At 40.3% G+C, this 25,486-nt stretch overlaps 1 protein-coding gene across 4 annotated transcripts in view; it reads left to right on the top strand.

The window, feature by feature from the left end:
- The window catches only part of SUCO (SUN domain containing ossification factor), a 134,207-nt gene that overhangs the window by 97,169 nt on the left and 11,552 nt on the right, over positions 1-25,486 (top strand). For 3 of the 4 annotated variants that reach the window (XM_084637823.1, XM_084637822.1, XM_084637820.1), the window contains 10 exons: positions 2,207-2,314; positions 5,115-5,220; positions 8,119-8,139; positions 8,375-8,430; positions 10,300-10,391; positions 12,091-12,156; positions 17,344-17,418; positions 20,563-20,659; positions 21,984-23,174; positions 24,400-24,487. In XM_084637823.1, the coding sequence (XP_084493949.1) occupies positions 2,207-2,314; positions 5,115-5,220; positions 8,119-8,139; positions 8,375-8,430; positions 10,300-10,391; positions 12,091-12,156; positions 17,344-17,418; positions 20,563-20,659; positions 21,984-23,174; positions 24,400-24,487 (1,900 nt within the window). The remainder of the gene's footprint in view (positions 1-2,206; positions 2,315-5,114; positions 5,221-8,118; positions 8,140-8,374; positions 8,431-10,299; positions 10,392-12,090; positions 12,157-17,343; positions 17,419-20,562; positions 20,660-21,983; positions 23,175-24,399; positions 24,488-25,486) is intronic. The other variant, XM_084637821.1, reaches the window with a different exon arrangement.

Below are 25,486 nucleotides of genomic sequence, written 5' to 3'. Positions count from 1 at the left end.
AAGAATTATTTATCGTATCTTGCTTACAAAACTGCTAATACATCCCAGAATGATGTTGGCTTTTTTCCACAGTATTACATTGTTGACTCATATTTAGTTTGTGATCCACTGTAATTCCCAGATCATTTTCTGCGGTACTTCCTAGGCAGTCATAATCAATTGCACAAATGGCATATTCCTTCCAAGGGTAGTGCTTTGCATTTGTCCTTATTGAATTTCATCCTGTTTATTTCAGACCGTTTCTCCGGTCTGTCAAGATCATTTCGAATTCTAAGGCGCTTGCAATCCCTCCCAGCTTGGTATCATCTGTAAACTTTTTAAATGTGTTCTCTATGCCATTGTCCAAACCATTTATGAAGATACTGAATAGAATAGGACAGAGGACCGATCCCTGCAGGATCCCATTCAGTATGCCCTTCCAGTTTAACTGTGAACCCTTGATAATTACTCCGAGTATGGTTTTCCAACCAGTTGTGCACCCAACTTTATAATAGGTTCATCTAGGCTATATTTCCCCAGTTTGCTTATGAGAAGGTCATGTGAGACCGTATAAAAAGCCTTACTAATGTCAAGATATCAATCTACTGCTTGCCCCCTAACTGCAAGGCTTGTTACCCTGTCAAAGAAGGATATTAGATTGGTTTGACATAATTTGTTCTCAATAAATCCAGGTTTACTGTTTGTCATCTTATCGTCTAGGTGTTTACAAACTGATCATTTGCTCCATTACCTTTCCAGGTACTGAAGTTAAGCGAAATGATTTATAATTCCCTTGGTTGTCCTTATCGTCATAGGGCTTGTCTACATACATAGCATTGCGGTGGCACAACTGCACCACTGTCGTGCTTTAGTGAAGACGCTACTATGACAGCGGGAGAGCTTTTCTCGTCTGCATAGTTAATGTACTTCCATGAGATGCAGTAGCTATGGGAAGAGCTCTCCCCTTGACAGTGCTGTCTACACTGTGGATTAGGTCAGTATAACTATATCTCATGGGTGTGGGTTTTTCACACTCCTCAGTGGTGTAGTTATACCAATGTAAGATTGTAGTGTAGATCTGGTAGAAAGCTGTATTGTGGAGTAAGTGCAGGTTCCACCATTTCCTGCATGTTGTCTCAACTTTATACACTACGTACTCTGGGCTGCACGAACAACTGGAGAAGTTAATGTAAAACTTTTTTAATTTCCTGTGTGCATTACATGGAAATGCAATGATTGGGAGTGCTGCTCTGTTTTCCTTTGTGATCTTTAGAAATTTGGATCTTCAGAAGGTGATAGGAACTGCTATGGCAATGTGAGACTATAAACTACAGACAACTTTATGCAGGTTCCCTCTTCAATTCCCTCCATCTTCCTCACAGTTTAACTCACTACCTTTTTTCTTTTTATTTAATAAATGGTGTGAATTTTTGTTTTAATAGTTCAGTTCTCAAATTTGTACATGTGGTGGGCACAAGTCCTTAAAGCAATACATTTTCCAAGCTACCAAATCCCCAAACTGTCCAAAAACACCCTCTGCGTACTTAAGGTGTGTGTGCACTACAGCGGCACAGCTACAACATGGCACCTGTGCAGTGTCTACACGGACAGAAAGCATTGGTCCATCTGTGCAGGTAATCCATCTCTCCAAGAGTTGGGAGCTAGGTCAATGGAAGAATTCTTCTGTTGAACTAGCTCCTTCTACTGTGGGGGTTTAATAATTAATAATTTCTGTTAATAAAGAGCAAGCCAGAATAGAATCTAGTTTGCTCTTCTGGAGTTGTATTGGCTTTGGAATATTATCAGGAATAAACAGTAGTAGGTACTTACTGAAATAAATGGATATGGCCCTGAATACTCAAAGGGGGCAGATCTGTGGGATAAGATGTCACTTTTCCGAGTAAGCTTAATTTGAAAGAAACAAGAGTTGCATTATTTTACCTTGAGAAAATGGATGTTTTGAGCTAACATTTTATTCCATTCCCTGTATATAGAATTTAAGAGCAGAATAATCTGCAACCCACCCACACATCAGAGGAGCAGTTTTTTTTGACAGATTTTCTAAAAGTAGCAGTGAGTGGTGCCTCTGTATTGTTGTAAAGCTATCTTGTGGCACATTTCCATTGTGAATGAAAGATTCAGTAGCACTAACTGTTTTGAATTGTGTAATGAAATGGTGTGTTTGCTGGGGGTCACTTATTTCCAATATCCCTTTTTTGTCTTAAAGGTTTGTTATTGAGCTCTGTGAACCAATTCAAGTAAAGCAGCTTGACATTGCAAATCATGAATTATTTTCATCTACTCCTAAAGACTTCCTAGTGTCCATTAGCGACAGGTATGTCATATAATAAGAATTTGAATTTGTGATCACTTGCGTTCAGGAAGCTCAACATAAAGCAGGAATAATACTCAACAATTGCAATGATCTCATAACTAATAGAATTTGAATACCAAAATACTACGTGTGGCTCATTCCTTTGCTTAATGTAAATGGTGTGAAATAATATGGAAGAGTTACTCTGCATGTGTGTGTAACAGGTGTTTTTCAAAATAGGTAGATCAGCTATTTACCTTGATATCCTGTTGTACTTTCTAGATCAATCTTTGTCATCCTAAATTGTGGAAAGCAAGTAACATCTTTTAAGAGATCCCACATCTTTACCTTCCAGTGGTACAAAACCAGTTGCCCACATCTTGAACTCCCAACCAATGTTATCATTAAAGTAAAATATTAACTCTAGTAGATCCCATATTCCCCCCCCCCCCTTTTTTTTTTGCTTTTTACATCCTTTTATTTTCTTAACTTACCATTTTCAAAACGGAAGAAATGACACCATTAGGCATTATTGCCCTTTCCCACCCTCTGGAAGTTGTTAATCATACATTTCTATCACATTGTTTTTGTACTAAAATCACTGTTTTAAACTCTGTGTGTGTGTGTGTGTGTGTGTGTGTGTGTAAAAGCCGAAGTCCCATTGCATGGGGCTGAAGCCCAGGTTCCTGAGCCCTGCCACCTGGCGTTGAAGCTGAAGCCTGAGCAGTGTAATTTCATTGGGGCCCCAGGCAGTTGCCCCACTTTCTACCTCCTAATGCCACCCTGGCTTCTATATGCAGAAAACCAGTTATTGCGGCATAGGTGGGCCGTGGAGTTTTTATAGCATGTTCGGGGGGGCACTCAGAAAGAAAAAGGTTCAGAACCCTGGCATAGGGGATCTACTGATCACTCCTTCTCAGTAACTTGTGAAGGACATTATCTTCTCTTGAGCTTTGATGGCTCAGAAACTATGGGTGCCTGGTCATATTTCAAAATTCCAAACTTTGTAGCTGTCATGTTCTCTGTCCCCTAACCTCCAGCTACTTAAACGTGGGCAACACTTATAGCTATATATTCATCTAAAGCAGTCTGTAGTAAGAAGCAGACGCACACACCTTATTGCAATACTAAACTAGGTATTAACATGTTTGTAAACTTTATATTCAGTTAACTTGTTCTTAATTTAGCAAGTCCTTAGCTAAAATCATCCCTGAGCATGAAAAAAACTTTGCTCTATGTTAGGATATAGATATTCAGGCCTGTTTGTAAAGGCCTATACTCTAAGAATTTAGGTGTATTCTTATCACTTGGCTAGTGATAGAGGTATAAAAGAAAGAATCAAAATCACTGTTTGCTGGTGTAAGGGCCTTCTTTTACTGTGACAGTCTGAGGCCCTGTTCTTAGGCTAAGGCCTTTGGCTAAGCAGCAGAGGCAGCCATAAGCTGGGAAGCGAACGGTCACATCCTCACATTCCAAACTAGTCACATTGAAATAAGGTGCTATTGGGCTGTTAGGCACTATCAGGACAGGATTGTATTCCTATCACCTCCAGAGAAAGGGAAGTGCCTAGAAAATGTAAAAGGAAACTTAGTTTGATAGCATCCTGTCTGGCAAGAACTCACTTATCAATAGCTGGGATGTGAAATCCTCACTTCTGTATTGTTTTGTCATTATAGTTCCCACTTTGCTGTTGTTTGTCTGTATAATCTCTGTCTGGTTCTGTGATTGTTCCTGTCTGCTGTATAATTAATTTTGCTGGGTGTAAACTAATTGAGGTGGTGGGATATAATTGGTTACATAATTATGTTACAATATGTTAGGATTGGTTAGTTAAATTTCAGGAAAATGATTGGTTAAGGTATAGCTAAGCAGAACTCAAGTTTTACTATATAATTTGTAGTCAGTGAGGAAGTGACTGGGGTGTGGGTGGGGGTGGGCATGGGCATGTGGGTGTGTGAGATTGGAACAGGGAATGGGGATAAGAAAATTGGAATCATGTTTTGCTAAAGGGGGAAATGGGAACAGGGAATGGGAGTAAGGAAGTTGGAATCATGTTTGGCTAAGGGTAGGAATGGGAACAGGGACACAGGTGTAAGGCTCTGTGGTGTCAGAGCTGGGAAGGAGGATACTAAGGAAGGAAACTGGAATCATGCTTGCTGGAAGTTCACCCCAATAAACATCGAATTGTTTGCACCTTTGGACTTCGGGTATTGTTGCTCTCTGTTGATGCGAGAAGGACCAGGGAAGTAAGTGGGTGAAGGAATAAGCCCCCTAACACTCTAAACTGTAGGCATTTTGAAATGCCTGGAATCTCAGTAATTTAGTAACTGAACTGGGACTAATTCTATTATCACTGAGTATGATACTTTAACAGCAGTGTTTTATCTAATGGTTTAGGGTCTCTTTTGTTAAAAGAACAATACTGATGTTCTGTTGAACTTGGGACTGACAAACTTCTTTACTTTGCAACATCCAGACCATTTTTCCTTTTCAAAGCAAATACTTCAATATATTTTGTTTGGATTTCAAAATCAGTGCCCAGCAACACAGGCCTTGTGCATAATCCTTTAATAATTGTATAGGCATTATGGAAGCAGGATTGATTTCAGTAAAAATATTTGCTTTAGAGTTTCTTAGAATGGCTAAACAGGGAATATTGAAGTTATGAAAAAATAATTATGAAAAATATTAAAAATGAAATATCAATTTTAAAAAAATATTAATTAACCTTAATTATTCAAAGAATATTAAAATTATGCAAAAAATTCTTGATGATTCTCTACTTCTTTTTAAAGAAGTCAACGTTTTTGATATTTTCCAGGTACCCAACTAATAAATGGATTAAATTAGGTACTTTTCATGCAAGAGATGAGAGAATTGTCCAAAGCTTTCCTTTGGATGAACAGATGTATGCGAAATACGTTAAGGTAATATTTTTAATGTGCACTGAATGCAACCATTCTCACTTTCAATGTAATAAAGAATTTTGAAGAATGACTTTCGCATGAGTCACCAATATAATGTTACTTGAGAGTCGGTTGAAAAGTTCTTGCTCAGTTAGCAGTCTGAATTTTTGTTTACTGACATACCATGATTAATTCAAATACAAGAGGTTATTAAGGAGAGGCTGATAACTTTAGCATTAATTTTCTCAACTGCAGCTGATTTTGTAACTTTGGTTTTGGCTGCCACTGTTTTACTTTGCTTTTTAGGATTAATGAAGCAAAACATTTTCAGAACCTTTATTTTCTTTATAAGTACACCACTACCCCGATAAAAAGTGGTCCGTGGGAGCCAAAAAATATTACCGCATTATATCGAACTTGTTTTGGCCCCCCTGCTCCTTGTCCCCTGAGTGCCCCCTCCAGAGACACCCTGCCTACTGACAGGCGCTCACCGGCTGCGGTGGGAAGTGGAGCACAGTGAGTGCCAGTAAAATGCATGGTGCTCCGCTTCCCACCGCCAGTGAGTGCAAGGAGGTTGGGGAAAGGACGCCCGCTGCACTCGCCGGCGGCAGGAAGTGGAGCACTGGGGCTGGGAGCTGGTGGAGTGGAGTGGGCTGGGGTCGAGCGTCTCTGCTTCCGCCACCACCAGTGAGTGCGGGGGAGGGAATCCCTTCTCCCTCCCCTCCCCTGAGTGACACGGCTGGGGCCGGGGAAGCGGAGCGGGCGGCTCCCAGCCCCCCGCTAATCACCCGGGCCACTCTGGGCCTGCGGGGCCCCCAGAAGTGCCCCCCCAGCTCCTGCCTCCCAGACCTGGGGTGGGGTGGGGGAAGAGGCCTGCTTTACCGCGTTATATGCGAACCCGTGTTATATCGGGTCGTGTTATATCGGGGTAGAGGTGTACAATATATACCAATACACATGTGGTGCACACTTCCACAGGTTCATATTACCTGCGGTAGTTTATTCTTTATCTCTACAGTGTAACCTACTCTCTAGCAATTATACACTTCCTCAGTATTTTTTACTCTATATTGCTACACAACTTCAAACAAAAATAATGATGCATTAAAATCTGAAAATTTTAGAACATCAGGTTTGATATCTAGTATAGTATTCATAGTGGAGTTCTTGAGCTGTAACTGCCACATATGCTAATTCCTCTGAATTAGTTAGGCTTGCTGCTGGAGCCACAATTTAATAATTGATAAATTCACAAAGGCTTGTTTTTGCATTGAGAATACTTTATTTAAGATTTCAGGAAAACGTGTGAAATCTAGCCTATTTAGAAATCCTCTCATAGTTAATGAAGAGAATGCATTGGTACAATTGCAACTTGCTTTTGTTCTGAAAAGGATACTTTTGCTTCCAAATACTTGCATTTAGAGTTTATTATTTATTTATTTATTTAGAGAACGATCTCTTTCTCTAGTTAACATCTCGTCTGAGCATCCAAAACCACATTATTTGATGCATTGGCATGCTTAATGTTTGTTTTCACTAATAAAAGTGAGCATGTAACAGTGCCATAAGTAAACCTTAAATCTGAGATAGGCCAGCTTTCTATTTTCATTCTCATTTCATTTCATTTTCATTCCCTAACTGCAATTCAAATATACTTGCACTGCAGTGGTTTCTGGAGTAACACAATTTGAATGGAAACAGTGCGGATTTTGATTTGCTAATCTCCCCCACTTAAAAAAAATAATTTGCAGCATACTAGCTTTCGTTGAGCATTTTCTCTCTCCTTTGAACCTGTGTTTAGATTATAGTTGGTTCAAGTTGTAGTATATCTTTTTTTAATGTTATCATGGTAATTTACTTTATACCCTTCTTTAAATTCTATCACAATACTGTTTAATTTTTTACAGAAATTAAACTTTGGCATTGTCCAAGGAAACGTAAACACTTGAAATTGCTGAATTTCTGTAAAAATTGTCTTGTGCCATAAAATTAAGCAATCTATTTTCCTAATGATGTGGGAGTGATTTAACTTTAATCTATGCTAATAACTATCCAGATCTTTTACTCTTCAACTCTTAATTGCATAATTACACCCCAAAAAATACTGCATGAGTCTGTAAAATGACAAGATAAAGACTTCTATTTGCTCTGCCTGCTGGCTGAATTAATAGCCTAATCAGTATAGCCAGAACTGTGACTTTATCTTTTAGTAAAGTACCAAAAGTGTGCTAGATGCTATAGAATTTTTAAAATCTCTTGTGTATATAATCTGCCTTAAATATTATGGTCCAAAAACCATGAAATCTTAAAAGTGCTAATTGTTCTTGGAATGTATTGGCTTTTATAATATCGAATATAGTTTGCTAGCATGTTATAAATATAGTAGTGGCTAAAACTTTCCTGTTGGTTCTTCAGCTGCTCTATCACCTATCTTCCCCTAGAAATATTTCTGTAAAACAGAACATGTTATATTGAAATTAGAACAGTTACAGTATGTATAAAGTTCATACTAAATGTTTCTTCTAAAAGTTCTCATCTTTCAGTAGGCTGTTTAATGCTCCCCCCATCCCCAACTTAATAATAATCATATTTATTAAGATTAATTCATTTCAATATTCTGTGTCTGGCATATCAAATTTTTTTAATCATTCTATAACAGAAAATTTAGAGTCTGACTATATCTTTCGATTAATAGAAACAGAGATTTCTGTGCATGTTATTTCTTTCTGTCTGCAAATTGAGGGCTAAAGTAAATCTAGGTTTACTTAAAGCAAACTATGTAGTGTTGCAGCTTTATCCTTCACGTCTTATTTCTTTGTGCATTTTATAGTACTTATTTAAAAAAAAATTCTAGTTGCCTGTGGCATGGCCTTTGTACTGATATCTTTTTTTTTTTTCTTTTCCTTTCTCTTGCTTCAGATGTTCATCAAGTACATAAAGGTTAGCAACCTCCTTTCTGAATGTTGAATGCATAAGGCTTGGGTATAATCTGTGGCTTGGCATGTTAATGCATGGCAAGAATAAAGCTTTCCAAGAACCTTTCTGTAATGAGCAATCTGCACATCACTTACATAAACCTAACTTGCAGATTGAAAACGGTATGGATATGTTGAATGGAGGTTTAACTTGATGGTTCTTTGCTGGTCTTCCATTTTGAATACTTCTTATTCTTCAGGTGGAGTTGGTATCACATTTTGGATCAGAACACTTTTGTCCTCTAAGCCTTATAAGGTAATATAGAATGAAACATTTAAGCTGAGAGTTTTCTTTAGTTACTTTTGCAGCACTGCAGTAATGTTTTCTAGTGCCAACTGGAAAACACAAGTTTGAGCTTTTAGTAGCTTTATTCCTTTTGAAATTCATCAGTGTATTGTTTGCTTATAAGATCAAGTTACAAGCTGCTGCATAGCTTGATGCTGCCAAGTCACTGAAAGCTTTTTTATTTAAAAAAGGTAGCCTTATGGACTAATTCAAGTTTTCCATATTAAGTAGTAGCATGATAGAAAGCAGAGATGTTTGTAGAAGTGGACAAAGGCATTCAAGGCTGGCATAATTGTCAGAGCAAAGCATGGGGAGTGCAATACAATAAAACAAGTGAGTGGATAAGCAAGGAGGGGAAGGACTATGAAAGGCCTTAGGAAACATAGGTCTGATCAGTCTGGCAGTTCCTGAGCTCCATCTAGTCCAGTATCATACTGTCTTTGATAGTGGCCAGTATTAGGGGCTAGATTCATAAAAGGACTTAAATGCCTAATGGCCACCTTGGGTACCTAAATCCCAGAGTCAGGCCCCACTAGGATTTGCAAAACCCTGATTCAGCTGCCCCTGAACCTTGTAGACACCTGCAATTACTTGGGGCCTAAATTTGTGTATTAAGTTTCCCTAGAAGCCTATGTTTATGCCTCTGATCATTCGCTCTGCAGTCCTACAGTAGGCGTCCAGATGTCTAAACCCTAGAACAATGCATGGACCGGGGAAAGATAGGGGTTCCTCCACTTATTCACCTGCAGAGCCCAATCTGTTAAGCATGCTCAGCCCTTGCCTACCAGCTCGGGCCATGTAGGTGAGCTTACACAAAACACTTGAAGGGGCAAGGAGGAGGAGGACCCCTTCAAACTTTTAGCCCACTGGTTACGGTACTCATTTGGGATGTGAGTGATCCCTGGTTCAAGTCCCTCCTGTGTCTAAGGGGAAGAAGGGATTTGAACTGGGATCTGCCACCTCTCAGGTGCATGCCATAATCGCAGGGCTGTAGGTTATTCTGATATGGGGCTCCCTCAATATCTCCTGTTGAAGCTGTTCCACTATGGATAAATAATTTTAAAAAGTCATTTCATCAGGGGGACTGGATTTTGGGTCTTCCACTTCCCAGGTGAGTGTTCTAACCACCAGTCTATAGAGTCAGTCACATGTTTTCAGGTTCTCTCTTGCCCAATGAATTTTTCTTTGTGAATCTCGCCCTATGTAATTCAAAGGTACAAGCAACAGCCCCTTACACCCCCTTAAAGTCTCCTCGTCCTTAGGATTTTCATTTTCCCAAGCTTTGAACCTGGGACCTCTGGCACTGTAAGCCAGAACCGTACCCCATGGCCTTTGAGCTAGCCTTGAACATGAGGACAAGAAGCTAGAAGGTGGTGTAGGAAAACAGGGAGCCAGTGGAGGGATTCAAAGATCAAATGACATGGTCACTGTTGAGCCAAGAATGTGGTCTTAGAATCTGCATTTTGAATGGAAGTGGGGAAGAGGATGGTACTGTGTGCATCAGGGAGGCCAGAGGAGGAGGATGCAGTAATCAAGACTGAGGATAAGGGTCTGAATGAAAGTTCCAGTTGTGTAGATGTGGAAAAGTTTTTTGGAAAAATTTTTTGGAAATGTTTTGGAGGAGTTAGCAGCAGGTTCTAAATGCAACACTTGCAGAGTGCTAACAAATTATTTTTTGGAAGTGCGTTTGTTTCAAAGGAAGGGAGTCTGGTCAGCTTATGGAAGGTGTCAGTTTGCTGACTGGCTAACAAAGGACAAGCGTTGCTTAGTTAATACATATTTATGGCAGAAAGTACAGCAATTAGATCTTTGCACTCAGTTTTAATTAAATGTTTATAGGGTGTTTGGCACTAGTATGGTTGAAGAATATGAAGAAATTGCTGACTCCCAATACCAATCAGAACGACAAGAGCTGTTTGATGAAGACTATGGTAAGCAAACAGAACTAACTGCTGCTTGTTAGTCATCAAACATACTTTCTGTACTTGGTGATTAGCTAGTGTTTTTCCTCTGTCTGTGCTGAATGTTTTATTCTGAAGTTAAGGATTATTTTAGTTATCTTCATCCTTACAGTGATAAAATCTGCCGGAAAATTAGGAATGTGCTAGAGGTTATAAGCTTATTACAGGGGTGGGTGGGTGGGTGAGGTACTGTGGCTTGTGATATGATGGTCCCTTCTGGCCTTAGTCTATGAATCTGAGTAATGTGCCTGTTTTCAAGGGCTGTTAGAACATCCCATTAGGCCTTATACAACCTACTGTTCTTTGTTATAAACCTCTGAAAATTGTTCACTTGGGGGCACTACTGTCTGAGTTGGTGAGAACTACAGTAGGCTGGCTGACCATATATACACCTCAGCCATCCTCCCCAGACCTGTCACGTTGGATGTTGTGAGCATGCTTCTCCCTTTGTGAATCCTCAAGCCATCCTTCATCCACACACAGATTCGCATGGTGACAGACATGCTCTGTCTTCAGGTGGTTACTGACCCACCCTGAGCTGGCAACCATATTTCTGATTACCTCTGCTTCAGATGCAAGCCCTGGCTTCTTGCAGGACAGAGGGGAACAAAAGTGAGTTTAGTTTTGAAAGGAGGGGAGACACAGGAACGTAAATGAGAAAGAGAGAACGGTGACGGAAGGAAGACACAAAGCTGGCCTTGCACATACAGTGAAGGAAATTAGACAAAATAAAAAGAATGTATTTGGAGTAAACATGGACTTTTCACTCAGCCTTGTGCTGAAGCATCCCATTTTCATTCTTAAAGGGAAGAGAAGTGTAGAAGAGGTTTTGCTGGGCTGAGGAAGATAGAAAAATGTGGGCATGCTTTCTCTTCCTACATCCCAGATTCCAAAACATGCAGGGAGTAACTCCGGCTTTTTCATCCCCCTCCCTCATCAGAAATATTTAAATTTTTCACTTTGAAAATCTAGTCACCTTATTTCGTAGGAGTTACCTGCAAGAGCTTCCTTCTGAACCTGCAGAAGTGCCTTAAAAAGTACTGTCTGTAGTTTATATAAAGGGGCTTCACCCCTCAACTGTCTCAGTTCCTTCTTGGTCGCTGCAGAGAGATAATGGAACTCATCCTGTCATGTCTTCAGGCATAGGCATTTCCTTAGCCTAGAATCCTAGATGAAGATTTATTATAAATCACTGATGTACTATAAATAGCTTGCTCCCTTGTCCCCAGAGTCCACCATCCCTTACCAGGACTCTCAGGCCCTGAGGCTTGCAAAGACCTCAAGAGGTGTTTCTCTTGCCTTGTAGTCAGCCCTGAAAGGGATGAGCCATGTTTTGTGCTTCCCGTGTCTTGTTGAAACCCAATTTTTTAACCAAATTTGTGGTTTGCTGTGCCTTTATTCCCTGGGTTACGGGGGAGAGAGATCTGAGGTTGTAGACTCCTCTGGCTTCAGTGCCTACAACCTGATACTCCAGTGGGCTCATTGACAGTATCAATGTACTTTTAACCCTGATTTTCAATTTTAGTTTGTCCTAGATACTGTAATTTATTTTTACTTTGTGAGACTCTTTGCATATAACTCCAACACTGGACCTTGAGGTGTATTTTCACTGTTCATAAGGCTTGTAACTTTCTATTGTTGCAACAATATTTTCTTCCATTTTAAACAGATTATCCATTGGATTACAATACAGGGGAAGAAAAATCTTCAAAAAATCTCCTTGGTTCTGCTACTAGTGAGTATAATTGCATGTTTCTCAGAACACTTTCATAATGCTGTCTAGTAATAAAATGGTTTATTTTACGTGAAAGTGAGATTCCACTTTATTGTGACACATTTATTTCATTGAATAATGGGAAAAATCATGCTTTTGTAATAATTCAGATTTAGGGCAAAATTTTCAAACTCCTAAATGCCTTAGGAGCAGACTGAGACGAAGTGCCTAAGTCTCTTTTTTAAATAAGACTTAAAACTCCTAAAATACTTAAAGCATTTTTGAAAATTTTACTTGGTCCTTTTCTCTTAGCATCAGAGCAATAAGCATGTTAACCTAAATAAGTGAAAAGTTAAATGTGACTGTTTGTTTTTAAAGTATTTACTGTTTTGTTTAACAGTGCAGTAGAACCTTGATTATTGAGCACCTGGCTAAAGGGAAAGGATAGAGAAGCACTGTACATCTCTGAGCCAAAATCTTTGTGCATAGCATAGCTTCTTTATCCGTTCTTAAACCAGTCTGCTTTTGAGGGAGCTGATGGCTCAGGCACTTCTCACATTCTTCCTCTTTAACCAACTTCATTTAATCTTGGTGACTGTACCTAACCTTCTGAAAATAAGTGAGTTTTAGTGAACTAAGGTGACTAGTCATGGCACTACTTCAGTTTTAATGGGAGTCCTCGACTTCAACTGCATTATTTAAGATAGCACCAGTCATCCAGCCCGTCTAGAATAATTGTTGCCTCATTGAGCTTGTTCCTGTTTATCAATGCTAGTGATCTAGCTTTTGCATGCACAATGAATATTACTTCTGCATAGTGCTCAAACAGGTTAGTAGTCTTGTATCTGCATAGGCAAGCATTTTTTTTAATCCCACACTGTACAAGTTTGAAATGGAAAAACTGAAAGCAAACTAGAGTATAGCTGTGGCTTAAGTATGAAAAGGTCATGGCCAGGAATGTTGCACAATATCTTAGTGGGAAGGAATAAATTCTCAAACAAACAGCAAAGTGCCAGATATGTTGGGCTTTCAACTCAAAAAAGCAGCGTGTTAGTTTCCCTGACGATGCCCCATTTATCCTTTTACCAGTCGTTAGTCTTGAGTTACCCATACCCAGAACAGTGTTGATAAAGTACTTTAAAATATGACGCTATATATGCAAATACAAGTGTATGTAACTTAATATGACCACAACTTTGGTGGTGTGAGAAGTGCAGTGACTTTCTTTAATGGATGTCAAATATGTTTTTATAAAAATGACGAGTGCGGTGGCACCTTAAAGACTAACAGATTTATTTGGGCATAAGCTTCCGTGGGTAAAAAACCCACTTCTTCAGATGCAACCGGACTCCTTGTTGTTTTTGTGGATACAGACTAACACTACTACCCCCCCGCCCTGATACTTGACACTGTTTTTATAGTGTCTTTAGTATGCCAAAGTTTGTGTAGAAACCAGTGACTATATAGCCATTAAGCATTCATTAACTCTTACATTGCCTTGGCTAGTAGTCTGTTGTTGAGAGAGCCATTTGACCAGTACTCTGGGATAATCTGCATTCCTTTTTCGAAAACCTTTGTGAGGCTGTGCTTGGGCAAATGTAAGAGGGACAAAAGCAGCCTCCATTTAGTCAATCTAGTACAATGCCATCTCTAATCTCAAGTAGTGAGGCTAATATCTATGTAAGATATTAGATATCTTAGAACCCCTAAGTTATATGAAGGGTAAGGAGGGAAACCTCAGAAATCTGATTAGGGATTTGGATGATCTTAAGAGCTGTCTTGCAGTTTTTCTTGCCATATTGACCAGTGCAGGTAGCTCTTGTGCCCTCACTCCTTCTCTTATCATCTGGAAGATTCACAGAGCAGCTTTAGTTGTCTCTCTTTCCTGTGTCTTATCTGCAGCAAGGAATCTGGTTCAGATTTCAGACCTGAGCTGACCTATGTTGCTTATGATCTCTTATAAGGCATTCAGAAACTACAGTGATAAGCATGGAATAAAAACCTAGAGGAACAGATAAAATTCATGGTGTTCAGGAGTGTAGCTCTCTTGAGCTTTTTAGACTGCAGAAGCCATTACCCTCTGATCCCACTGAGAGTTACCAAAAGCAACTACAGCATTTGCTCAAGAAACTTCCTGAAAAAGCACAAGATCAAATCTGCACAGACACACCCCTGGAACCCCGACCTGGGATATTCTATCTACTACCCAAGATCCATAAACCTGGAAATCCTGGGCGCCCCATCATCTCAGGCATTGGCACCCTGACAGCAGGATTGTCTGGCTATGTAGACTCCCTCCTCAGGCCCTACGCTACCAGCACTCCCAGCTACCTTCGAGACACCACTGACTTCCTGAGGAAACTTCAATCCATCGGTGATCTTCCTGATAACACCATCCTGGCCACTATGGATGTAGAAGCCCTCTACACCAACATTCCACGCAAAGATGGACTACAAGCCGTCAAGAACACTATCCCCGATAATGTCACGGCTAACCTGGTAGCTGAACTTTGTGACTTTGTCCTTACCCATAACTACTTCACATTTGGGGACAATGTATACCTTCAGATCAGCGGCACTGCTATGGGTACCCGCATGGCCCCACAGTATGCCAACATTTTTATGGCTGATTTAGAACAAAGCTTCCTCAGCTCTCGTCCCCTAAAGCCCCTACTCTACTTGCGCTATATTGATGACATCTTCATCATCTGGACCCATGGAAAAGAAGCCCTTGAGGAATTCCACCATGATTTCAACAATTTCCATCCCACCACCAACCTCAGCCTGGTCCAGTCCACACAAGAGATCCACTTCCTGGACACTACAGTGCTAATAAACAATGGTCACATAAACACCACCCTGTACCGGAAACCTACTGACCGCTATTCCTACCTGCATGCCTCCAGCTTTCACCCTGACCACACCACACGATCCATCGTCTACAGCCAAGCTCTGCGATACAACCGCATTTGCTCCAACCCCTCAGACAGAGACAAACACCTACAAGATCTCTGTCAAGCTTTCTTACAACTACAATACCCACCTGCAGAAGTAAAGAAACAGATTGATAGAGCCAGAAGAGTTCCCAGAAGTTACCTACTACAGGACAGGCCTAACAAAGAAAATAACAGAACGCCACTAGCCGTCACCTTCAGCCCCCAACTAAAACCCCTCCAACGCATTATTAAGGATCTACAACCTATCCTAAAGGATGACCCAACACTCTCACAAATCTTGGGAGACAGGCCAGTCCTTGCCTACAGACAGCCCCGCAACCTGAAGCAAATACTCACCAACAACCACATACCACACAACAGAACCACTAACCCAGGAACTTATCCTTGCAACAAAGCCCGTTGCCAATTGTGCCCACATATCTATCTATTCAGGGGACACCATCACAGGGCCTAATAACATCAGCCACACTATCAGAGGCTCGTTCACCTGCACATCCACCAATGTGATATATGCCATCATGTGCCAGCAATGCCCCTCTGCCATGTACATTGGTCAAACTGGACAGTCTCTACGTAAAAGAATAAATGGACACAAATCAGATGTCAAGAATTATAACATTCATAAACCAGTCGGAGAACACTTCAATCTCTCTGGTCACGCAATCACAGACATGAAGGTCGCTATCTTAAAACAAAAAAACTTCAAATCCAGACTCCAGCGAGAAACTGCTGAATTGGAATTCATTTGCAAATTGGATACTATTAATTTAGGCTTAAATAGAGACTGGGAGTGGCTAAGTCATTATGCAAGGTAGCCTGTTTCCTCTTGTTTTTTCCTACCCCCCCCCCCCCAGATGTTCTGGTTTAACTTGGATTTTAACTTGAAGAGTGGTCAGTTTGGATGAGCTATTACCAGCAGGAGAGTGAGTTTGTGTGTGTATGGGGGTGGGGGGGATGTGAGAAAACCTGGATTTGTGCAGGAAATAGCCCAACTTGATTGTCATGCACATTGTGTAAAGAGTTGTCACTTTGGATGGGCTATCACCAGCAGGAGAGTGAATTTGTGTGGGGGGTGGAGGGTGAGAAAACCTGGATTTGTGCTGGAAATGGCCCACCTGATGATCACTTTAGATAAGCTATTACCAGCAGGACAGTGGGGTGGGAGGAGGTATTGTTTCATATTCTCTGTGTATATATAAAGCCTGCTGCAGTTTCCACGATATGCATCTGAGGAAGTGAGCTGTAGCTCACGAAAGCTTATGCTCTAATAAATTGGTTAGTCTCTAAGGTGCCACAAGTACTCCTTTTCTTTTTGCAAATACAGACTAACACGGCTGTTACTCTGAAACCAGTCTAATCAATGTTACCAAAACCCAAACACTTTTCAGTAATTCTGGTTCTGTAAAGATATCCCTTGATAGGATGGGTAGGCAATCAGAGTAAAAAAGAAATAGTTTTATTTATTTATTTTATTTATTGTTCTAGACTACTTGGGCCATTAATTTATGGTTTCACCTCAGGGAACTCTTTTTTTCCTTCTGTCTCATCGAGGAGCTGAAAATGTTCTAGAGGACATTGAGGCATTGACAGTTGAGCTTAATCTACTGTTGACTCAGAAGACTGAATTTTTTTTGAGTGCTAGAGGGATTTCCACCTGTCTTGTGCTAGAAATACAAGATTCAAGAGTAGAAAACCAATTCAATACTAATATAGCAAAAATTCTCACCTGGAATTCTGCTTCTCTGAACTTTTCTGCAGTCCACAGTAGATCTCTTATCCATTGTAGACCTGTATTGAATCAAGAAATACAAAAAGATCTATAACCTTCCACCAGCTTTGATAGTTGCTTTCATGGAAAAAGTGAAGAACAATATTTCTCGGTTCAGATGGAAGAGGAACATTTTGCTTCAATTGTAGTAAGACCTTTACTGCCACCACCATGTGCAGGAAATATGTTAGCAGCATGTTGTTTCGGAAAAATTTTAATTGCCTTTTCTGCCAACATATTCTTGAAATAAAACATGTACATTTACAACTTCCTATTTTAAGTATGTTTGGAAGCCAGCACAAACCTTTTAGCTGAGAGCCCCACATGTAAAGATTTGGCATAATTTTGCAAAATAACCTGGAAACCAGTGTTTGAAATTATGTCAGGCAGTTAGTTTGTGCAAATGCATGGGTAGATAATAGTACAAATTTCTGTGAGGATTTCTCATCATGTCCTCTCTGATAAGGCATGTTTTTTGTTCAGATGCCATTCTAAATATGGTGAATATTGCTGCTAATATGCTTGGAGCAAAAACTGAAGAGATTTCTGAAGCTGAAGGTAAATGTTGTTTCCTTAGATGCATAATTTGTTAATTTATTAAAAGATACAGGATTTTAAACGTGTTGTAGATTCCTTGTTTCCCACCTTCATTTCTCCTAAGGACTTGGGTGATCTGAGTGCAGAGTAGTTAGAGTGGAAGGCACATGTGCAATCACTTGGAATGCGTGTGCCCCATGCACAGTCATCGGAAACTCTTCCCTCAGTGGTATCAGTCAAGGCGCCTTGAGCACCCTCTGCCATCACAGCTGGGCCCTTTATACCAGCATATCTCGGAGACCCCTCACTTCCTTCTTACTGCCTGTGGTGGTTGTTACAATTGCTTGGCTTGCCCTAGCAAATGCTCTGTGTGTTCAGTGTAAATTCACTGAACAGTAAATAGTTTCTAGATTTATAGTTGATCATACTTCATAGTGTGGATACGATTAGTTACCTTCAGTTCCCAGTTTTGGGGTTTCCATTTCTCAGTACTGAGGGATGCCTCAGTCACCCAGCTTCAAACCCTGTATCTTTTGTGCTGGAGCTTAGCTGTCCTGAATCGGCACTGAGTGCTTTGGTGTCATGCACTTCCTATTGTGCCCAAGACCCAGCACTGCTCACCCTCCCCAGTACCTAAAAAGAGGCATCAGACCACTGAGAGAGGAAGGTCATCAGCACCAAATCCCCTAAGTATAGGGAGTAGAGTACTGCTGAAACCTAAGCACTCCTCTGCTCTGGTACAGCTGAAACTGGCACCATTGACTCTGGTGCCAAGGCAGGTACCATCAAGTCCAGGACCCAAAGGGCCCCTTCTACTTCTGCAGTACCAAAATGACCTAAGACAACCTTGGTACTGATTAAACCAGAGGTGGTTGTGGCAGTGAGAGATCTGCTGAGCCTATTGATACCAGTATCCACGGCAGTGCAGGAGACGGCGCTCCTGGTACTTGCAAATGGAGGGGTGCCAATATCATTGGTGCATTACTTGGTACTGCAACAACCTCCTGTGCCTCAGACTTCCTACCCATCAGTACGGTCGAAGGGGAAGCCTGCAGTGTTCACTTCTGTACATTCTTTGCCAACTCAGCACTGGTCTATGACACCATCGTGAGCATCACCCCTCTTGGTTAGCAGAGGGTGATTCGCTGTCCTCTGAATGAGAGACCGGCTTCTTCTTTTCCTAACCTTGGAACCAGTCACTGTATTCTCCACCTAGGTGTTACTCCCCTGGGTTGCCTTTGAGATCCTCTGGGTGGAATGGGATTGAGCATCTGGCCAGGGAGTCACTGAGGCCCACTACCAGCTCAGTGGTCCTTCTGGAAACTGGGGGGATTCCCCCCAGTTTCTAGGTCTTACACAAGTTGTTCCTTCTCTGTACTTAGAGAGGCATGGGGAGTCTACTTGCAAGGAGCTGCCTGGTCCTCAGTCTGGTATTAGGCCTAGTACCGGGCAAGGCAGAGGCAGCTCACAAGGAGCTGTGGGCTTCTGTGAGTTTTGCAACTCAGGATTGCCAACCAACATTCTCTTTTGGAACATTATGATTTTAACATTTTGAGACTTCTTGTTTAAAGATTAAGGACATGTTCCTGGAGGATGCTAGACGTTCTCTTTAGTTGATGAGGGGAAATCCATGCTGAGAAGTTTGCTGCAGGCTGGACTAGATGTTACAGACTTGGCTGCTAAGGTTGTTGTTTTTTTGTGGTTTCCATGCACAGGAGCTCTTGCCTGCAGTCCCTGGGGGTTTCCACATTAGGTCCAACAAACAATTCAAGACCTGCCCTTTGAAGGGTCCTCACTTTTTTAGAGCAGACAGACTTTAAGCTCCATGAGTGGAAAGATTCTGGAATTACTTTAAAGTCTTTGGGGTTGTATGCTCCTGTCCCACCCAGGAAACTTTCTCCAGCAGCAGACCCACCGTTACTCTGCTGCTGCTCATCAGGACATATAAAGAGTGAAAAGTAGAGGTTATAGACACAGGCAGCTACGTTTTTTGGCTTCTACATCAATGCTTGCTCCACCTAGACACCCAGGGGTTGCTAAACAGGCATTTTGATGGGTGGCTCAAGGACGCCATACTAGTTTACAACTTTTTAGTGCTTGATCCTGGTCTACTTCAGACCAATGGGTCTTAAGTTCTGTGCAATTTATTTCTACCCCTCCCTCCCCCTCTCTCTTCAGGGAGCACTCTCTCAAGGGTTTCCTCCTCCAGTAGGTTGTCTCCTTTGGATGGGAGCCACAGAGGAGGCGCTGTGGTGTCCCACGGGGAAGGGGTTCTATTCCTGTTTTTCTAATCCTGAAAGCCAAGGGAGGTCTAATATTAGACCTGCACCCTAACTCAACAGATATCTCAAATCTAAAGCTTTACATGGCCACCCTGGCTTCCGTTATTCCCTCCCTGGATCCTACTATGCTGCCCTTGACTTAAGATGCCTACTCTCATGTGGCAATTTATTGAGATCCCAGAAAATATCTGATTCATAATGAAGCACTCTCATTACCAGTTTACCATGTGGGTACTGCTGAGGGAAAATTTTCCAATGAGACTCTACAGTGTGTGCTCACACCAAGAGTGGAATCAACATGTGCAACACATTTTGAACAACAGTTACAGAAGGCTAACTGTGTTTTCTCTCCTTTTCTGTGATATCTTTCCCCATAGTGCTGCCACCATAAACTCACCCTCCTGATTAGGGAAAAGATACTACTGTGATTTCTGTAACTATTCTTGATGGATTAAATAGCCTGGGGTTATGCATACCAGTTTGTTCTTTCCATGTCAAACTCTGCCTGATGTGGTCTTTAGCCTGTAGCTTTACACAACCTTAGTTATAGAGACTAAAATACTATCTTTCTTCTCCCCTCCTTCTCCATAGAAATACTTCAGCACATCTTTCATATGCAAAACACCACCAATAGGTGTCCAATTCATCTAAATGTAAACATTGAGATTCTGTATCTTGTTTGTTAATGCTATCAAATAAATGTTTATAGGGAAAATAAATATGCCTGGTTAATGAGAATTCAGATTTTTGAGCATGCTGTATTAACGTTTCCTGTTTTCTCACCCATTTTTATGCTTCCTTCCTGTTGACTTCTGTGGTATTCATGCAGCTCTCAGGAAGCTTCTTATACTAATTTGATTTGTGGTTCCATATACTTCAATAGGAAATAACAGTATGTCTGAAAATACCACAGTTGCTGCTGCTGCCACTTCGACAGATGCACCAAAACTGCCGGAACCAACCCTTCTTCCTTCACCAGAGTAAGTGATTGTGTGTTAAATTTAGTGCTAATGAGGTAGAGCTTGGCCATCACTAGAAATCTTCTGCATCAGACTGCTAGACCTCAGCCCTCGTTTATACTAGAAAACCCAAATGTAGACACACTTGCATTGGTTGACACCTTGTCTATACAGGTTGACTTTGGGCTTGACTTTAACATACTTGAGGTTCAGGTCTCTCATATTTATTGATAGTTTTCAGAATGTAGTTACTGTGTATTGCGATGGTCTTCACTGCATGAAACTATGTGTAAAGTGATTTTTCCAGGAAAAGCTAAATTACTTCTTGCTTGTCTCAATGAAATCATTGTATTGTACCTTTTTAAAACAGGAAGTCAAAGGTTCTGGGTCAAACTGGTTTTTGTGACCACTGAAACAGTTGAACAAAACCATACACAGGCTTTGTAAAACAATCTAATCACACAATGGACAATATTCTTAGGCAATATAAAATTTCTAAAAATTCAACCCAGAGAGAGTAGGCAACACATTGGACTAATTCATTTTCTTTTTTTCTGGGCCCTGGGTTCATCATATCTTAACTTGTCACAAGTGAATTGCACTTCATAAATCTGTATCGTGTTGGCTATTGTTGCAAATAAAATTGTCTATTTTGGAGGCTAGGAAGGCCATTGTTGAGGGTTTTTGGTTTTGAATGTTAAGGAATTTAACACTTCCTTAGCATATTGACACTACAGATCAGACCACAGGCAACTTATTCTTTCTCCATTAATTACAACAATCTGGAATTGAGTTCTGCTTTGGAACCAAGCCTGGAATTCTTCTCCTCCTCTTTCTTCACAGGCCTTAGTCAAGTTTCTTGGGATCTGATTTCTGCTCTGCCTTTATTGTTGCAGGGTACCGCTACTCAGTCCCATGTAGAACTGGCTCTAAAAGGGAAGACTAGGTTCTATAGGTTCTGTGTAATTGATACTCTCTTCTATAGGTCTCTGGGTTTGAGGAACCAACCTAGAAAATATGTATCCTGATACATGAAAATAAATTTAGCGATCTCCAAATTGACATTTGTCCATAGTACAAAACCACAAAGCACAGTTGTCAATTTTTGTTCAAGAGAAACCTATGTCTGGGATAGTCAGGGATATTAAACCAAGTAGGATTGAGATGTATTGCTGAGTTAAATGAGTGATTTACTTAATTGGAATGGCTCCTGCTTACATTATTTCTGACATTTATTAACTGATATTAGTCTTTCCTGAGTATCACTTTCATGCATTCATTTTTTACAACTACCACCATATCCTACAAAGGTATATGCTGTGTTTATTTTAACTTCTGTTTGTAGGCTTGTAACTACAGAGATGCCACAAATAGATAAGGAACAACTAGTCAAGGAACAATTAGTCCTGGAATTAACGAAGGAGAGCCCCATTGTTCAGCTAGTTCAAGAGTATGAAGAGGAGGCAAGTCAATCAACAGTGACCCTGCTGCCTAGTGATGAACAAGAGGAAGAAACATCAACATGGTTTGAATCTGAGACAGAAATCTATTGCTATGAGCTGGTGACGGTTTGTTGTATTTCTAGCTTTTCAGAATATCTATATAAGTGGTGTTCAGCTGCAGAAGCTGTTCATCGGCAACGTAGCAAAACTTCTGAGAGCAAGCAAGGGGATTACTCTGTTACCATTCAGCATTCACAGCCAGTTCCAACAGAATCTTTACATGTTTCAATAGATGAACCTCTGCCTGAGAAACTAGACAGTGAAATTACAGGGAGAGCACCTGGATCTACTATTGCAAGTGACTTAAGCAGTGTACTCCATGAGTATATCACTAATCAGACTATAGATTCTATTGAATTGGAACCCAGTCATCCTCAGACTGTCTCTCAATCTCTCCCTTTAGAAGTTACTTCTGAAATTAAGCCATTATCTACAATGGAGGTCTCCTTGGAGCCTACAAAACGTGAGGCAGCACAGTTAACTTCCCAGATAATTCCCCAAGAGGATGCTGTTGAGATGCATACTGAAACAGAAAAGAAAGCTGAGAGCTCTTGTTCTGAGAAACAGTCTGTGGTCTCTGAAACAAACGTTGTCAGTGAATTCAAGGAGATCAGCACAAGAGAGACCGATTCTGTCCAAATCCTCTCAAAACCTACAGAGACTGTACCACAGCCTGAATACACAATAGCTACAGTAGGCAATGATGATGGGGAAGCAAAAGTGAGTGCTTCAGAAATGCAGAAGCAAGTATTGTCTCCTGTTGTAGAATCTTCTGCATCAACAGAAATAAAATATGATGAGCAAACAACTGAAGAAGCTTTTCTAGCTATTCCCGTTTCTGGTGGACAGCAGAGAATGGCTACAGACTTCTATGCTGAATTGCAGAATTCCACAGATCTAGGTTATACTAATGGAAATCTTGTTCATGGATCTAATCAAAAGGAGTCTGTGTTTATGAGACTTAATAATCGTATTAAAGCCCTGGAAGTAAACATGTCTCTCAGCAGCCGCTATCTAGAAGAACTTAGTCAAAGGTAAGACTCCTAATAAATTATGAAAATCTACCTTTATCATGTCTTAAAATGTGTTTAACATGACACAGCCAATGATTAGAAAAATCTGTAGGCAACGTGTATTTGAGTAACCGATCAGCAGTGTAAAGCTTTTTTTCAGACAATTGAGAAATAACTGACCATTAGTAGAAGCTGCCAAAAGTTTAGATTTCTGTATCTGAATCTTTCCCTATGTATTTCAGGTTGCCACTGAATTTTATATTCTACTGCAGAATACACAGTGCTCCATTTTTAAGGAGTTTATGTATTGCCTCGGGATGTGCGCTAATCCTTCTGCAAGCCTTCCAGTATAGGATCTGATTCTGCTGTCTCTTAAGTCACTTGCAGAAGCATCCAGGCCTATAGTAATTTCCCTTACTAAGTGCGACAATCTATGGTAATCTGTGGTGGCATGTAGTCCTTTTTTGGTTAATACAGTAATGTCAAACTCCTGTGTTTGTGTTTTTAAAAAGAGAAGGATAGGGAGGGGAAACACAACCTGCAGATTATAATGAAGTTAGTATAACTATTCAATAGTTATTTCTGATGCATGCATGGGAGTAAAGGTTGGTTAATCTTCTCGTCATACACTAATTACAGAATCGTTCCTTAATAAAGGCTATAGTTGTAAATGTTTGCATTTCTCCTATTTGCTGCTGCCTCAACACTGAAAGCTTTTTGCAGTGCATTCACCCTAATGTAGCTCCCATAACCATGCTTATCGACTCCAATCTTCTGGTTAGTGCTATTTAATGCTGCTTCCTGTGACTCACTATTAATCAGCACCAACAGTAAGTAGCAGAAACACCTTCCCACTCCAAACATTTCTGGCATACAACCCATTGCTAACTCTTTTAATATTAAAATAAATTCATATCTACTAAGGTCAAAAGGGACAATTATGATCATCTAGTCTGACCCCCTGCACAATGCAGGCCACAGAATCTCACCCACCCATTAAATAGGCTTTAATTTGGCTCCTAAACAGTGTTAAAAGTTATCTGAGAATTAAACGAGTAAAGACAGGAAAACAGCAGAGTTGTTCCAGAGGGTGGGAAACTTCAAAGGAGAGAGGTTTTCCCCCTAAAACTGGTTAGATTGTGGGAAGGGGAAGAGAGGAAGTTAGTACTAGATGAATGGAGGAAGGTGCTGTGGTGACAATCTGTGTAATTGTAGTCTTTAATATGGAACCCAATTCATTTTATAGGTACCGAAAGCAAATGGAAGAAATGCAGAAGGCTTTCAATAAGACTATAGTCAAACTTCAGAACACTTCAAGAATAGCAGAAGAGCAGGTACAAATTGCTTCTGTTTAGAAGTAGGTGACGGTATATCTTAATCAAGAGATTCTCAAGAATGTGTAAAAGCTTACAAGGACAATGTCAGTATTTTAAAACTTTTTGTTTAGTGACTGTATTGAGCACAAATCTTTAGGAATAGTCCATGTTTTGTTACTCTGAAACAGTTATGTAAAAGCTGCATATTTGATAAGGATTGCTTTTCTATTTAATGTCCTCCTGTTCTCCATTTTGTAATTAATTAAATTTTAGGTGATTTCCTTTTCTGTAAATGAATGGGAAGCTGACTCTTTTCCCTTCTATCTTAATTTCTTAAATTTACTTTTCGAGAAAAACAAATAACTGGTATAAGTAATCTGAAGGCGATGGATACAATTTTCCAGAAGGGCTTCCAAGTCCCATTTTCAAAAATCGTTTAAGCACTTCTGCTTCTAAATCACATAAGCATTTTTGAAAATTTTACCTTCTGTTTATACAGATCCATACCTGATCACTTGCTTCTTTTGAACTCTTATTTTCAACCTTTATAAATGTAGGTCACCCTACTTTGAAAATGAATGAATTGACAGCTGCTGTGAGAGAGGTTTGCGGGGCTGGGAACCACCTGTAGATAGTTATGCTTGCATAAGAGTTTCCATTCCAACTCCCTGCTTTCAGTAATTTAAAGCTTCTGAAACTTATTTGAGCTGAAATCTTACAGGCTGTCTTAGTCCAAAAGTGAAATTTCTGTTTAGAAAGTGTAAGCAAAAGTTTTGTTTGCTACACTGGTGCTTTCAGAAAGCACAATACTTTTTTTCATCCACCTTCCTTGTGTATACTGGGAAGTCCTATGGAGCAGCCACTTTAGACAAGGCTTTGCGTCAGACTTGTGGTGTTTTTGTTTTTTGGGTTTTTTTTAACATATGTTGTACCTTCCTTAATGTATTTAGAGGGTGAAGATTGAAACTGCTTGAGCATGCTTTAAATTAATTCAGTAATCTCCCTCCCCCAAATGTA

The sequence above is a fragment of the Lepidochelys olivacea genome (genome assembly GCF_965140295.1).
Source record: "Lepidochelys olivacea isolate rLepOli2 genome assembly, chromosome: 8".
Classification (NCBI taxonomy): domain Eukaryota; kingdom Metazoa; phylum Chordata; order Testudines; family Cheloniidae; genus Lepidochelys; species Lepidochelys olivacea.
This window is presented reverse-complemented; position numbering and strand designations above follow the sequence as displayed.